This window comes from Candoia aspera, chromosome 2 (assembly GCF_035149785.1).
Source record: "Candoia aspera isolate rCanAsp1 chromosome 2, rCanAsp1.hap2, whole genome shotgun sequence".
Taxonomy (NCBI): domain Eukaryota; kingdom Metazoa; phylum Chordata; class Lepidosauria; order Squamata; family Boidae; genus Candoia; species Candoia aspera.
Window position 1 is genome coordinate 28,959,049 of NC_086154.1, and position 17,356 is coordinate 28,976,404.

General features: G+C 39.9%; 1 protein-coding gene across 3 annotated transcripts in view; it reads right to left on the reverse strand.

The window, feature by feature from the left end:
- The window catches only part of FRMD4B (FERM domain containing 4B), a 154,005-nt gene that overhangs the window by 3,881 nt on the left and 132,768 nt on the right, over positions 1-17,356 (reverse strand). For 2 of the 3 annotated variants that reach the window (XM_063291563.1, XM_063291561.1), the window contains 8 exons: positions 17,192-17,325; positions 16,977-17,096; positions 14,212-14,440; positions 10,317-10,373; positions 7,363-7,501; positions 6,285-6,404; positions 3,353-4,143; positions 939-1,071 (listed from right to left, as the gene is read on the reverse strand). In XM_063291563.1, coding sequence (XP_063147633.1) covers positions 939-1,071; positions 3,353-4,143; positions 6,285-6,404; positions 7,363-7,501; positions 10,317-10,373; positions 14,212-14,440; positions 16,977-17,096; positions 17,192-17,325 — 1,723 coding nt within the window. The remainder of the gene's footprint in view (positions 1-938; positions 1,072-3,352; positions 4,144-6,284; positions 6,405-7,362; positions 7,502-10,316; positions 10,374-14,211; positions 14,441-16,976; positions 17,097-17,191; positions 17,326-17,356) is intronic. The other variant, XM_063291562.1, reaches the window with a different exon arrangement.

A 17,356-nucleotide genomic window follows, 5' to 3' on the forward strand; every position in this document is an offset into this window, starting at 1 on the left:
ACAGAGCACAGATAAAACTCCCAATAAAACCTAAGATAGGTGTCCAAGTCAGTCAGCTAGGACCAAAAGGGCATTGAAATAAATCAGCTTTGGCCTGTTTATGGAACTGCGAAAAGCTGGGGGCTGCATGTATTTCTAGGGGGAAGTTATTCCATAAATTGGAAGCTATTACAGGGAAAGCCTGCTGTCTTATCCACCTCCTGCAGATTTCATGAGGAGAGAGAACTTTCAGCAGGTCCTCTCTTGATGACTGGACCAGATGAGCACATTCTGTTCAGGCCAGGGGTTGTCGGATGCACGCTGGTGTTACGCCATGTACAGCTTTAAAGGTAATCACCAGCACTTTGCGTTGGGCCTGGATTGCACATGTTTTGAGCGTAACATGATACACAGGTTGAGCTGGCCTAATGTTAGGTAAAGGGCAGACTTCAGGAAGGGGACAGTTACATCACATATAATCTGATGTTTGTGCTTCTATCTATCTATCTATCTATCTATCTATCTATCTATCTATCTATCTATCTATCTATCATCCATCCATCCATCCATCCATCCGATTTCTACAGCCGCCCACCTCAACAAGTGACTCTGGGCGGCTTACAACAATAAAACCATAAAACCATTAAAACAATTATAATTAAAACAGTTAAAATATAAAATAAATACAAAATAAATATATATGGCCATGCATCTGGCTCATAGTTGGCTTCATCTTGTCTACCACTGGTGTAAGATGCAGCACCTGCTTATTCCTATACAGATGTGGTCTTTGACACACACACACACCCCCGCCCCTGTCTGTCCTTTTGTAATTGCGTGCTACACTTTATAAAGCAAATTTGTCAGCAACATGGAGCATACTTAGGCGTAACTGTCCAGCAGGCAAGCTGTGGTCTTTCTACCTTCACGACAGTTGCAGAGATAAATCCATGGCTCACCTGCTCTGCAGTGGGTGGTTCCCATACATACTCCCATAACTGCTGGCAAAAGAGGACTGAGATAGCATGTCGTAATCAGGAAGTCCTAACAGAACCTGATTCCGCCAGTTCACAGAGGAATTTGTTGAAGATGCTAAAATTGAGGAGAGAAGAGATAGCAAGGATGACCACAATGAATGGATAATAATTGCTTTTATAAAAATCTGGCTAGGTGGTTGAGTTCAAAGAAGTGCTATAGAAAAATCACAGATGAAAGTGAAATGCCAATCTGATTAGGAGCATGCTCCTTTTAATGCAGCCCTCCCCAGTCTAGCACCTGGGACTAGGATATCAATATGTCTGCAGGAACTACATTGGGAAAGGTTATCTTGAAGTATTTATAAATTTTATTCCAGCTGTGGTGCTACAAAGTGAACATCAGCAAATTAATGCTGAGCTCACCCACTTTCAGCAACAGATCTACAATAACGAAATTAAAAACAAATCATCTCTCTGATGGTGTACTGATTAGGGTGTTGGATTAGGACTGAGAAGACCTGGTTCAAATCTCCATTTAGCAATAAAGGTTAGCTGGTGCTCTGGGGGCATCACACTTTATCTAACATTTGGAACTCCTCCTCCTCATCATCATTGGGATTTGCTAGACTAACAACCTGCCCTCCTAAAGAAGCTCATCATATTCCCTTTTTCAATTTTATCCTCTCTAACCCTGTGAGTTGGTGTGGGAGAGAGTGACTGAATCTGGATTTTTACCTAAATTTCCCTAATCCTATTCCTTCTATACCATTTGGGCTCTGTCATATATTAAGATTTTCTGAAGTTTGTGTATTAAATTTGTTACTTCCAAAAGCCTACCCAATTTCCAAAACAGTACAATAAGCACCTGTACAGAACCCATACATTTGGGATTACTTTGTACAACAACAGGTTGTCTACACTTTCCGCCTACTTCAATAACATTTATTAGCTGAAGCTACAGAATAAATCTTGCAACAGTTGTAACTGTCTTATGGACTTCTCCACTGCACAAACATTGGATGCCTTCTAGAGGTATCTCCTGTGGTTAAACACATGGTTACTTCCAGGCCCTCATCATCATGGGAGACAGGATATGGGATTTGATGAGCCATTTGTATGAATCAGTAAGGCTTGTGTCAAATTTCTTAACCTCCTGCACATACTGTTGACACCCAATTGTATTACAAACCAGCATGACCATTCTTTTAAAACCAGTATAACAGGGCTGTCATCAATTACTTGGGTAAAATCCACAATACGTGGCCGAGAGTCTTTCTGTATCCTTTTGTGAAGTGTCATGACTAAGCTGACCTAATAAAAAGGAACACTTAAAGAGTAAGTTGCACATTAAAAGTTGCATGTAAATAATGAATAAAATAGTGGGTAGTGCTGAATCTAAATTCACAGATGAATAAAAATCTACAGCAGGTACAGCCAAGATCCAATTCCCTGATATTTTGGACTATTGCTCTGAGTGCTGGTCATGCTGGTGGGTGTTTCTGGAAGTTGTAGTCCAAAGCATCTGAAGGATAGCAGGTTGCCTGTCCCAGACAGGTCTTTCTTATTTAATACTATTCTATCTATCTCAGTCTTCCCTAACCAGATACTCCTGCAATATTTTAGGACTACGATTCCCAGAATTATCAGCCAGATGATGGTTATGTTTGCTGGGAATCTAAAGTGTTCCATTCCCAATGCAGCAGGAGAGAACTAAGTTGGTAAAACTGGTCTTTCTTTTTTCTTTACGATTTCTTTTAAAATAGGAATATCCTTTTTTTTTGAAACAGTGAAAAATAGTAAAATAAAATAAGGACAACAGAAAATCAGGTGAAATTTCTTTCAGCTTACAGACAAGTTTTAGAACAGTACAATCTAGAGTCCACTATATTAATTCAGCTGTGGCACCAAATGGGTAGAATAACTTTTTTAATGTTGACCACAATTCTGTTAATAATACACTTTTGTGTTGCATTTGACCCATTGTGTAGCTACTCATATTCCAGATTCCCAAATCACTCAAGTTTGTAACCTCCAACAGTTGGAGAATTCTCATTTCTATACCTGACACTGCACTTGGCAATTATTAACAGGATAAGATCACTAGTACCCATTCCAGTGATCGTCAGAGACTCTTGCAACCTAACTAAACATTTCCCTCTATCAGCTGTTCATGAGTTTCTGTGTGAGAAGGCTTTCTCCCTTATTAAAAGAAGAGCTTTGCTCATGCAAATGAATGGATGTAATTTCATAGTGAAAAGAAAATCTGCTGCAGGCAAAGGTCATTACGTGTGCATTGGACTGAAGTATGTAAGATCTCTGAAGAACATCAACACAAATCTGAAGAACATCAACACAAAACAGAACAATTATGAAAAACTGACAGATTGCATAGTTACCTAGAGAGAAAGAAGATGAATGACTGCTCTGACAACCTAGCATCTGTAGTCCAGCACAGCCAAGGCTTCTCTGTGACTCTCGATCAGCATCAAGGCCTGCCTGCAAGCCAAGAACCTGCTCTTTTTGTCCTGAGGCACGCTGGTACCAGCCACGAAGATGCTCTGCAACTAAGGCCTTGTGGATATTTTTAGTGATGTGCTCTGTTTTCACTGAGGGCTTCCGTGGCAAGCGTAGTGTGGCGTATGGATTGTGTGGCACTCTTTCCATTTCATCTTCATGGAAAGATCTGAATTCCCGATAGCGACGTTCATATCCGTAGTGTGCTGATGAACGGTAGGAAGGGTTGACGGTGTATTGGCCCTCGGTGCCATTCTCATATACGTAGCCACTGTTGTAATATATGTCACACTCGATAGAAGGGGCATAGCCAGAAATATAGCAACTGGTTGGCATCTGTCCTCGTTTTCTTGAGTAGACCCCATTGCAGGTGTCCTTCTGGGCTAGGTTAGGCATACTTCCCGAACTAGAAGCAGAAATGTTCTGTTTCTTGGACCGTCTCCTGTTTCTAGGACGGTTGTCAAGGGTTTGGGTGCTATAGCAGGGGTTTGAATTTGGGGTCATGCAATAGTACTCTGCACTGGACTGGCTGGTGTAGGAAGACCCATCATCTAGGACTTCTGTGCTGCTGCTTCTTTGGGATTTTGAAAGGGCGAATGCTGGCTTTTCACTGGCAGGCTCAGATAAATAGTTAGCTTGGGACTCCAAACAGTGCTGGGGGGATGTATCTGGTCTGAAAAAGTAGAAATAGGTGTTTGTTCAAAGCAAAGCAGGCACTCAGTTCCAAAAGCAGCCCAGAGCAGGGTTTCTCAACCAGGGTTCCGTGGCACCCTAGGGTTCCACGAGAGGTCACGAGGAGTTCCCTGGGAGATCACAGTTTATTTCAAAATTATTTCAAATTCGGGCAACTTCACATTAAAGAGGTAAGTTTCATTATTTATTCTTAGTTTAAGAACATTGTTAATGCATATATACAGGCCTACATATGAAATGAATGTAATAATAATAATTTAATAATTTTTAAACTCTGGCCTATATTTGAGCCTGAATGTACAGGGGTTCCCCCAGGCTTGAAACGTATTTCAAGGGTTCCTCCAGGGTCAAAAGGTTGAGAAAGGCTGGCCTAGAGCAACTGTTTCAAAGAAAGCAGAGTACATTTCAAAAGAAGTAGACTAAGTAAAAAAGTAAGTAAATGCATAACAGCAATTCAACAACACAGCAAGATACCTATGGAATGTGTGGCATCAACTTCATGAGATTTCTTCAAGGAAAATCCTAATGGGGAGGATTTAAGGAGTACTTGAACAGGGAGTATTTTATATATATAATATGAGGTTGAATAAAGGGCCACAAATTTCCTTCATACTGTATTATGCAGCAGAACTTTATTCTATACTTCAATAAAACGATATGATTATAGGCAATATTAGGATTTCACTGCTGATAAATAACTCCTATATACCTGGCCACGGAAATAATTCATAAGTGAAAAGTTAATAATTAATCACCTGTACACTCAGCATGATAACATTCAACAAAATGGGTAAAATATTACCTTGCATTAAGAATTAAAAGTTACTTCATCTAAGGTGGCACTGGATGATATGAAAGTTGTATCCAGTGCTACAGTTGAGCCATGAACAGATATGCTTAAATCATATCCTGTTTACTAGAGCCAGGCCTTGAATACCTAGCAGGAATGCATTTCAGCCAAAACATGACATTTGTCAACTGCATAGGATTTGAGGATGCTCTATATAATACATATCAGAATAACAGCTAACATCAGTGTTCAGCAGTTATTTAAATATGAGAATTAAAATAAATTTTATTGTTAAGAATTGCAATGCTAAAGAACGTGCTGCTGAGATGCAGTGTAATATCAAACATTCAAAACACCAAACCCTCAACATATCTGACAAATTTTGCCTGAGGCAGAAAAATGTAAGAGGATACTCTTCAACAGTTCTATCAGTTTTGTGAATCAAACATCTAGTTGTTCAGTTTTTAAATGAGTAAGTTTGCAACTGAATTGCACATACTTCACACATTGCTGTCTTGTCTAGATGGGTTGTGTGTCTGTGTGTGTGTGTGGAGAAGGGGGACAAAATCAAACCTCCATAGTAATCCTGAAGTTGTAAGTAATAATCATATGACATAAACAAATGTCGGATACTATTTCTGTTTACTTTGGAAAGAACAACCCTTCCACAGGCCATGTTTCTAATATTCCACTACATTCCAAAGTTACTAAGAAACGCTGGTCTAAGAGTTTCCCAAGATTTTCTCAGCTGTCAATCTTGATGGGCCTTAAAACTGATCTGTATTGTAACTGACAGCTATTCAGGAAATTTCTTTTGAGCCCAATTAGTTAGACCCTTAAACTAACTTGGGTAATAATTTGACACTATTACTTTTCCTAAAGCAACATAATTCAGAGGTGGGCATTCTGTGTGAAGCCCCAAATGCCCATTCTTTGGTCCTCAAAGCTCCATGAGGCAAACCTGCCAAATTGTGGAGGTGTGATTTCCAAAGGAAAATAAAACTACTCTGAAGTATATATGTAAAAGACTAACCCCCTCAACTCATTTAAACCCAGAATGGCCAACCTTTTTTTTTTTTTTTGCTGACTTCATTTCACAATATAGGTTAAAGACTATAAGCCCATTTAGTTCTATTGTATAAGAATAATTAGAAATGAAGCTGACTATTCAAGGATTCAGATTCAAGGATGCTTATGCATCAAATTTAACTCAACTGTAGCAACTCAACTGAGTGTTGTAGTGGACACACCTATAAGTTTTGGCTGCTACATGCCTTTGTACATGAATTGGAAACACATGTGAGGAGAAAAAGAGCATGGGAATGACTTACTGCAAGTGAGTGCTACTGTAGGCGTTGCGTGTGAGGACTGGTGTTGTGGGCATACTTCTTCCACCATGGTGCTGCCTCTCGGCTGTCCTGTATGGACTGCTATGAGTTGACAGAGAATCTCTATGATTAGAAACAAAGGAATCTAGTGAACAGCATCATCCCAGTATCTTCAAACCAAAGTGTAACAGCATAGATACTGTCTTCCTACAGACTGACAATGCAAGAAGAGAGCATATAATAGCTAGTGCTAACAGCAGACTTCATACAGAAGAACATCTTACTGCAAACTAGTTTGCAAAACAGCTGTTACTAACTAGAGAGAACTTTAAAAAGGCAGCATAGGCAATGAAACAGGGCAGAAGGAGAAGTGATCAAAGTTAACATAGCGTTCATGGCAAATATTCATGGTATGCTATTAATATATTATTGTTATATATTATAACTGCAAACAAGGAAAAATGGAAAGGAAAGTTTCAGATAATGATGAAGATTTGGGTAAGAGCCTGGCTCCATTCAAATGGTACCATGTTGGAGAAGGAATCCTCAGTTTTCTGGTTCTGGCGCTTTAGCAATGAGCTGCTCAAAAGGGCTGCCTGACCAGCAGTACCAGGAGTTGGAGTGGGAAAGGGAAATCTGAGTCTGAGTGGTTGGGGTTTAGTCCTGCCATTTTTCTGTAAACTTAGCTCCTGGTGCCAAGCAGTTGAGATGTTCAAGGCTATTACAAAATCTGATGGATTATGTGCCATCTAATCACTGTTGACTCTCAGCAACCAAACAAATAGTTCTTCTCCAGGATGATCTGTTCCAGAAGCACCTATAAATTTACATTCAGTTCTCAGGTGAAACCTCAGACTTTAAAAATCACCAGGAAAACAGAATGCAAGCTTTTGTGTTACAAGGCATTTTGCATACATCTTTTTAGTAGAAAAAGTGATCAATCAATCAATCAATCAATCACAGCAACAATTTCAAAAAAGTCCTCATCACTTTAAAGTAGCTGACAATGCATGGACTTCAAAAAAAAAAAACCCAAAGCAATGAAGCTGTTGTAGCTTGAGCATCATCAATGGTTCCATACCTGGAATGTCTAGGTTCTAGGAGTTGCTCATTCATGGAAGACTTCCTGAGATGGATCCTCTCTACTCCAAGAGTTTTGGGTGGTGGAGAGGCTGGCAAAGAGCTTATTCTTTGGACTGCCACAGTAAGGGAAGTGTTGCCTGTTCAAAAAAAAAAAAATGGGAAGAACCTAATTGATTTTGCATTATCTAATCCTTACCTAATTATATTTCTACTGGAAGGGAATATTCTGTTTCTTCCCTTATGAACGCTAGTTACTTTCACAAAACCACGGAATCAGAGTTGAAGAGGCCTTCTGGAGGAACCTGAAGACTTGGCTCTGCCATCTTGCTTGGGGTGGAAAAGGGAGTAGCTCCACTTGGGGATGGCTGGCACCCTAGAACACTCCTCACATATATGGACTGTGTTAGATCTTGCCACTTGGACTTTATTTTTACTCCTATCTTTATAGTTATTTCTTAATGGTATTTATATTTTTATATATTGCATTGTATTTTATATTTATTGTTTTAATCGATTGCTTTTGTTGTAAACTGTTCAGAGTCCCTCTGGTGGGAGCAGATGGGTGGTGACAAATTTGATAGACAGATAGATAGATAGATAGATAAATAAATAATAAATTTAGAGTATTGAGACCATAATCCCGCTCAGTGATGAATCCAAATTTGATCATTCCACACAGATGGCTGCACACTGTTCGGATTAATATATCCAACCAAGGGAAGCCAACCAACTCCCTAGGCACCCAGTCATCCTGTAACTAAACACCCTTATTCCATGCACCACACTGTGGAAGGACAACAGATCTTGGCCTATTTCTGTAGGACAGCTCTTGAAGAACTCTGAGGCGGTATTTTGCCAGGGCTGTTTTTTCATTAGACAATTTTTGGGGAGAATTTGTTATGAATAAAACTAGAATAATTTTGAACTGAAAATCCTATATTTAGTTCAGCTAGGACTTTTAAAGAGGCCTATTGGCTCCAAATGGATGGATTCCATTAAAAAAACAGTGGAGGAAGATTAAAGCTTTGAGCCACAGTGAAAGTTTTTTATTAGCCATTTCTTACTTGCCTTACTGCAACTACTGTTTGAAGCTTTTAACTGATCACATCAGTAATTTTTTTCCTTAGGTGTGTTACTATGTACAGTAATAGAAATAGTAAAATACCTTTAAATGGTGCCTGCTAATAAACTGGCCAGTTGTAGACCAGCTGTGGAAAAATCAGGCCATATTTACCACTTCCAGAGTAAAAAATTTCTCCACAGAAACTAAGGATTGAAATTTTTCTCACTTTAAAACATGACCAGGTAAGGCAGCGTGTACGAGTCTTTCCAATGCTGGTAGACTCACAGCTTTGTTCTTGGGACTAACCAATTGGAAAGCACTGCCTCAACAAAATGAAAGGATCTGGCACTGTTGTAGCTTGAACACAAATGCTGCACATATCTGTTATGTGATAATGAGTAGGGCAGCGGGATTTTTTTTTTTTTAGGACTAATGACTAGCTGAGGGAGTATAGCTAACCCAGCCCAGTGTTAGCTGGCAGGAAGTACCAAACCCAGGTATCATTATGGCAGCACTGAAAGATTAAAAAAAGATAATAATTGCTTGTTTATATGAGTGAAATGTTCATTAGCAGATTAGGAGATTTTATTAGCATATTGTCTTTCTTCTTTCTCTTTTAACCCATTAGCAGTTGAGTTCCTTTTTAATAAAAACAATGGCTCAGAACTGTAATCCTCTTTACTATCTGGGATCTGTTTGGCCCAGAATTCACTGTCTCAGTGAATAAAGCAGGTGGCAAAGGAACATTTTATTGTATTTTAATGATTATTTATTCTTGTTTTATTGTGAACTCCCCAGAGTTGCTCTTTGAGTGAGATGGGCAGTGACTAAATTTGAAATATAAATAAATAAAATAAAACATATCTGATCCTTTGCTGTAAGTATATAATTATAATTATTCTATTGGACACTGTGTTTTTAAAGGAGAGAGACAGATAGACTTACAATTACTGTACTTTGTCAATTGCACAATCCTACTTGCTCATGTGATGTTACATTTAGCCATTAACCCCCCTCCCCATGTGCTTCTTAAAAACAGGAATTTGCAAAAAGAATAATAGACCAATCTTTGTTTCCAAATAATGCTTAACTAGGTGTCCCATCATCTCAGCCAACTTCACCACTAGAAATCCAAGAAAATCTGGGGATCTCTGCTCCAGAAACTTAGATCTTATTTGGCAATAATCCTGAAATCCTGCTAGAAGGAAGACCGTGTCTTAGTGGCTTCCTTACCATGCCTTGAGTCAAGGCTTTAATATAAACCTGAATATCTATATCCTTGTTGCATCTGCCTAGAACCAGAATTTAATGCTAATTCTGTGAGTCAGATCCAAGTTGAAAGTCTTTACTCCAATTATTCTGCCCCGTGGTATAATTCTTGAATTCACTATATTCAGCATTTCAATTAAATACAATTGGCACTCATATAAAACATAGTAAATTAGGTAATTTACTAAAGATAATTCAGAATTTCCAGTTCTTATACTTAGTTTTACCAATACCATATCACTGCCTTTACATTTTATTAGTTATGTCTTGGCTAGACTAGAACACATGAAATAGGATAGATAGAGCGAACCCCTTCCCCTCCCACACTGTTGCATATCTGCTTCCATGTGTTAGGAGGAACAAACACATGGAAGCAGATAAGATTGCAGAACAGAAAGACATTGAAAACATTCCTTCTGTGAACATCCTTAAAGCCCAACTGCTCCATAGGCTCATTTGCTGGCAGGAATCTTTATGTAACCTGGCCTTTTTAAAGGTGTCAGCTGCTACAGAAATCACATTTTCTCTCTTGACCTCCACTCAGAGAAGACAAATAATACAGAATATAACATTTTCCATGTGAGTTTTTTTTTAAACTTAAAAGTATGGGGGATACACACCTTCTTCAAAGGTTGTTGTATCAGACAAAGAGCTGCTCTCAGATGGGATAATTTCCTCTGTGGGGAAGCAAAAAGGATACCCATGGGTGACAACGTTGCAGTTTGGAACTTTAAACACATTATATATAGTATACACTTATTAAGATTGGATGCAATCACTCAGAGATTCACATACTTCTAGGTTAGGTTGTTATCAATGAGTAAGATGGGTAATTAAGAACAAACATCTAAGTCTTTGCTTTTCATTAGCTGGAATGTTATTTCTAAGCAAAACATCTCTAACACGGTCAGAGAACTAAGTCACTGATATACTGAAGCCAGACAAGTCAGCTGCTGTTAATTTTTAAGATTCTTTTTCATATTACAATAGTGGCTATTGAAGGTAGGCCACAAAGTCCCACAACATTTGCTGGGCTCTGCACAAATGTTAAAACACTGCAGGACCCAGGAGTCGTATCAGGGCCTTTTGCACTTAGGACAACTGACGACAAGAGTGTGGGATATATTTAATCTTTGTTCCCAGAATACACTAAAGCCAAACTTGTAAAACTCTCTTTGCAACTGTGTCTTTTAATGAACTGCTTTAAAAATCTTCATGACCAAAGTCTGGATCTTTGGAGGGCATCTGGCATCCTCTCCCTGATCTACACAGTTTTACTCCCAGCTATCTGTTTATAGCTTTGCTGATATGATTACCTTTGACTGGAACAAGGCCAGGAAAGATTATTTCCACTTGTCCTTAAACATTGTATGTCAAGAAAGAGAAAAGCTAGCACTACTGAATGTAGTCAATCAATATATGACCTTTTTCTAAGGTCATATATTTGTAAGGCTGTGCCAGCTCTGCTCTAAACTGAAGCCCTTAATGCTAGACCAAAAAGGTGAGGTATAAACTGCAGCTTGAAAATCAAAGTAAATGCCGGGCCCTCACCAGAAATAATGCTGATAACAAGAGAACAAATACACCAATAGTTGTGCAGTTCCCATGGGTGACTTGCACATCAGTTGCTAAAGTGTCCACCAAACTCTCTATTGAAGGAATTGGCTCCTTGTGGCATACGCTTGTTCAACTATTAATTGCTGTTCCCACTGGCAGAGCTCTAATCAATTTCTCAGCTTTCACTCTAAGCTGTTGCAATACTCATGGATTTTTTCAGCTTCTCTGAAGAGTCCATTTTTGATATCCAAATCATTTTCCCCTATGAAAATGCTTATGTATAATAATCACTGTAATCCACTTAGCTTTCTTTTTGATAAGGTAAATGAAACCGAACTTCATATACTTCTCCCTGTACCAGTTTGTTTCCCAACAATGAAGTCATTTAGGGAGCTCTCCTACACACATTTCAACATTTTTCAAAAGGCAGACATCAGCTCCTGGCCAAACCACTAATACTTAATCAGTTTTCTTCCCTCCTACTTGTCTGCCCAGCAGGGAGTTGTTTATAACTAGATGAAGTGAATGCCTTATCTGGGCTCCCCAGATAGCCTAGCGTAAAACACCTGAATGCCTGGGGCCCTCAAAATTAAATCATTGCTCAAACGCACTGGCTTCTTAATTAATAAATAATAATAATACCAAAAAACCTTGGACGGCACTTAGGAAATTTGGCTATTGACAAAATTCCATCAGTCAATCACAAAAGGACTCCTGCTTGGATGCAGATACATTACGACATCCTAGGTTCTTGGGAAGAACTCGATGTGAATGAAGGCCAATACCAACTAAAGAACTGGCAACTGTGATTTCATGTTGTTGTGTATACAATAATTTTAAAAAAGGAGGAGAGGGGAAGCTGTGCCTTTCCTGACATAGCTGAACTCCAAATCCCATCGGCAGTGGCCAGCATGACTCTGGGCCTGAGATAACAGGAGTAGCAGGTCAGCAAGTCAGACCATAGTTTTTCCACCCTGGCAACAAAGATATATAAAATCCAATAAGGTCTCTGTAAAATTGCTTAGGACTTGGTTGGTGCATTAATCTTTTGCTTATTAAAAGCTCTTTGGCCGAAGGCATGCTGACAGAATACTAAAGCTGTCTATGTGAAAATAAGAGGGAAACTGCTACCCACTGCTAGAGAGTCCCCCATGCAGCAGGGATGGCTTCTGTATGTAAAAAATCAAGAAAATGATGAAAAATAAAAGGGAGTGGTCTTGAGAGCAGGTGGAGACAATGAATTTCCCTCCATTCAGAGGAGATGAGTGGTGACAAATTTGATAAATAAATAAAATAAATAAATTTGGACTTTGAGTACGAACACATGGCCAACCTGAATACTTAAACAAGAGGCCACAGGTAGCTGATCCAAGACTTGCCATTCTCTTACAGTCTTGGGTTACAAAATACAGAGCCCCGTCAGTTCATTAAATCCCTTGTGCAATCCATTCAACCCAATCATCCTTATGCTATCCATTCCTTCAATACAACTGGACCCGCATAAGGTGAAAAGGAGAGCAGAGTCAGCTGCAGTGGTCTACCCTCTGCTGTACCCTCACCACAGTCACGCCATGGAGCAGGTGAAAAGCCAGGAGGTGGTTTAAGACTTGTTAGGCTCCAATCTTTTCTCACTTTTAAAAGTGCCTCACTCTGCCTGCTTTGAGGAATGTTGAAACTCTGAAAGCCAAGGCATTTGGCTGCTTTCTCTGGATTGCCTTGTGAATCAGCAAAGGTGATATAACGGGCTGGGCCCATGGGTGTGAGCTCACTCTCTCCTCACATAACCCCAATTTGGAGAACTGAATACAAACCTCTGGATCTGTTTATCCCCCTTCAGTCCTGGCTGAGGATTCTAAAAGTTTTGGTCCCAGACACCTGGAGGCTGCTAGTTTGGGACACAGTGGTCTGATACAGGTAGCCCTCATTTACTGACTGCCCCATTCAGCGACCATTCAAAGTTATGACGGCACTGAAAAAGTAGGTTTATGACTGGTCCTTGAACTTGTGGCTGTTGCAGCATCCCTGCAGTCACGTGATCGTGATTCTGGCGCTTAGCAACTGGCACTCATTTACAACAGTCACAGCATCCCGGGGTCACACGATCACTATTTGTGACCTTCACAGCCCGCTTCCGACAAGCAAAATCAATGGGGAAGCCAGCAGGAAGTTGCAAGTCACGGTCACCTGACATCTTGCTTAATGACCACAGTTATTCACTTAACAACCAAAGCAGAGCTCCTAAGTCCAGTGCAGTCACGTGATGTTTCACTTTATGACCTCATCGCTTAGCAACAGAGTTGCCAGTCCCAATTGCGGTCAGTGAGGACTACCTGTATATGCATTTCTGTGTCACAATATGACACTTTATCTTTACTCTATGCATGCTTCATTCTTACTGTCTTGCTGAGTAGAAAATCTGACTCACCAGCTGCCTTTTTATCTCCTTCCCTCTCCCCTCCCAGCCAACACTTGTTAGGACTGAGACAGGTGGGGGAAGGCCCAGCTCTAATGAGCTGCTTGAATTGTTATGGGTTGCATGTTAGCCAAGAGACTTACAGAACAGCCAGCTTCTGCTCAAGTGAGCATCTGACACTCAAGAGAACATAGCACCACACTAGTTTTGCCTGGAAGAATGCCACCAGCCCTTCCAGGCAAATTAAAACGCTTTAATTTGGTTTTTCCCTCCAACATGTCAGCACTTGTTGGAATAAATGCTTCATCGGTGTTCTGTCTCAAGCACATCTTACATAAAAACACGACAGTCAGATTACAGGTAAACTCCAAAGTTTGCTGAAGTCAGGCTTGTAGTCCAACTGAGTTTCTTCCCCCCCGAGGAGCCTAGATCTTTCATTTGTATTAAATAAACATGTTCATAAAATAATGCTGAAAAACACATAGGTAGATACAGACATACCAAGCCCTGGCATCAGAAATCAAAAGCTGGAGGTTTCTGGATACCTGGCATAATCAGGGTCGACTTCTGTGCAGGTTTCTTCCCACACTTAATCCTATATTCATTGATGGAATTTTCAATCTCCTGAAGCTTTTTTACTGCCTCTGTGTACTCCTGTTTTCTTTTCTTCTTCACATTTTTGCACAGGTCTGGCTCACCAGCAAGCTTCTTTGCTGCTTCCACCAACTTTTGCTGGATGAAGAAGTTGCTTTCTAGATTTTGCAGGGTTGGGTCCTGCACAGATTTAAAACAAACAAACAAACAAACAGGATTTGCCACAGGAGAAATGAAACAGATTTAAGCCACACCTTTGAAAACCCAACAACCTAAAACCATCAAAGGTTTCTTTTTTCCATACATGTAACAAAGAATAGCTTGCCTTTGCACCAGCTTCAAGAGGACTTTTAATTTTGCCATAGCATCATGATGTGATTAAGAAGCCAGCATTTTTACACTATAGTTATTAGGGTTAAAGACCAAGATCTCTCCACAAGCAGTTATGCATTTGCACTGCTGTCAGTCTGTGAGCCAAAAACTGCCAAGCTTTCCTGCAATGTATCTAGCAAGATGAAAACACTAATAATGCCCATATGTCTGAAAACCTTATTAATCAATGTTGGTAAAGAATCAGAGAGACCCCAGCCAATTGTGTTGCCGGTTTTTTTGATAAACATGTCACCAAGCTTCAGTGGTGCAACCAGGAGCATTTGCAGGGTTAAACGTGTCAAGATGGTGGATATGATTGCATGATCCAAGCTCACTCCTTTTTATTTGTGATGCATATCCAAGATGTATCAAAAAGGGGTGGGATTCAATTGCATACCCAGGGTCACTATTTTAATTTTTGTGAAACTCCTGCCCTAGGTGCCCCTGGATGCAGCCAGAGGCGGCTTTGGGAGGAGGTGCTTAAAAATAGCAGGGGGAGAGAGGTTAGACAGTGTTTTCAGGCCTAGGATGCAGATTGCCATGTAAGGCAAGGTACCTTTCAAATACAGAAGGATACTCAGAGAACACATAAAGAAATACAGTAACAAGCCAGCATACATATCACCTTTCTCCAATTAATTCTAGCTTTCTATAGACCTCTTCACAGCACAGAGATACAGTACAAACACATCCTTAGGTAAAGTAGACCCATACGTTTAAAAGGTTACATTAGCATCATTAATCTGAAGTAAGAGAACAGGGTATCTTAACTGCCCCTTTCAGCTGAGAAGCATGGAAATTACTTCCATTCCCATACTGTGCAGAAAAGCATATGAACAAAACAAGCACATTTGGTGGGGCGAAACTCATGCTTCCTTCCTGGAAGCCTGCTTTTCAGGTGACAAAGAACCACATAATTTGCTCCACCCCTGCATTTATTTTGCCCAGCCTGGGTGTTGAACCAATTTTTCTTCTTGTTCAGCTGACATTTTAATGCAATCTTTCTTAAAGTCTCAAATCAATATGGCAAAGGTCTTGAACCTGTGAGAATGTTGAGAGCATGTTATGAGCACATTCACAAAATGGTTGCAATGATGGTTAGTGGCTTCAGGCCAGTGCTTTATTCCCCTCCAGTTACCAGGTGAATAAATCATTCACCATTTTATATTCTCAGAATGTGTGTCTTTGAAGCATTGTTATGCTTGAAACTGGAGCTCTGTTTCACAGCATAGTTTCTTCCCATTCCTTTTTTTTAAAAAACATTAAAAGAACCTTAAAAAAATAGGGAGGGAGCAACATGCACTATGTTGGCAGACACACTGTGGCTCCCAGGCACCACACTGAGGGTACAGGCAATAGGAGAACATAACATAGCTATCCTTCCATATTGGCACATCTCTAAATTTTGTTGATATAGTTCTATGACACCAAATGTAAACAAAGGTGCCTATTTTACCAAAACTTGCTCCCAAAAACAGAGTTGCACATCAAACTTTATAAGAAATTGCACATGGATTTGAAGTTTAAAACATGAAGAATTAAGCCAACTTAATTTCACACTTCTGATCAGAAGTGAAAAGGATTTCACGCCAAATATCAGGTTATAAGAATTGTTGCATAATAGCACTTCCCACATTAGCTTTCATTCAATACCAGAAAAGACTGGGTTGCAACAGAAATGCCTCTATAAATCCAAAAGAAAATAGCAGGAATTAAAGTCTCCCAAACCATGGGCAGCTCCTAATTAGAAGGAAATGGTTTACTTCTTACACAGGATTTATGGCCACTTCATGGGGTAACATCCTCTTCAAAGAGGTAAAGGCATCATTTCCAATACAACAGAAAATCTGCTAAAAGGCACTCCCATGTATTCTATGTTTCACTGAAACTAATGATCAAAATTCCAAGCAACTCAAACTAGTAGAATCAAAATTTTGATTAAGACCATATTAGCTTTTAAAATCACTGTACAAAGACTGAAACCCACTCACTGATAATTCATCTCTATTTCTAGCAGTCCTTACATGTGGGATTTGGGGCTCTTATCCAAGGCAGAGAAGTGGAAGATATAAGCAAGCAACATTTTTAAAAGACATCCCACTTGAAGTTTTCAGGTGACCTGATTTTGCCACTGAAACCTCCAAAGCGCTGGGATAGGGTGAGGTAGAAGCCTATGGATGGTTCTGCTGGAAACATCCAAGGAAGATGGCTGAGGTGCCAGGTTTTTGTTCTATAGTTTTCATTATTTTCTGGGTTTTGTTGTTGTTGTGAGCCACCCAGAGGTGTGTTCTTAAGATGGGCGGCCACATAAATCTTATAAATCAATAAATCAAGGTGTACCTACCTCCTCGCTGGGTAGCAGATTGTCATCCAATCTGAATGCTGTGCCTACACGCCTTCTGACTTGAGGTGGTTTCTCTCCGGTGTTCAGAGGATATTCCTTTGGCATTTTTCCAGTGAGCTCCTACAGAATGCGAGAAGGACACCCTTAGCAACCTGAGAATGAGTGAATGAATACTCCCAAGCCACACTTGACTGGAGACAAACAACAGGCCTCACCGCTTCCCGCAGACAGATCTTCTTCAACTCTTCAACTTTCTGCAAGAGTTTCTCTTGCAAAAGCTTTTCTTTCTTCCTCAGTTCTAAGATTTTCTCTTTCTTCTGCTCTTCACTGACTTCTGAATCTTGTGATCCTATAAAAGCAATATAGGCATATAGGCTCAA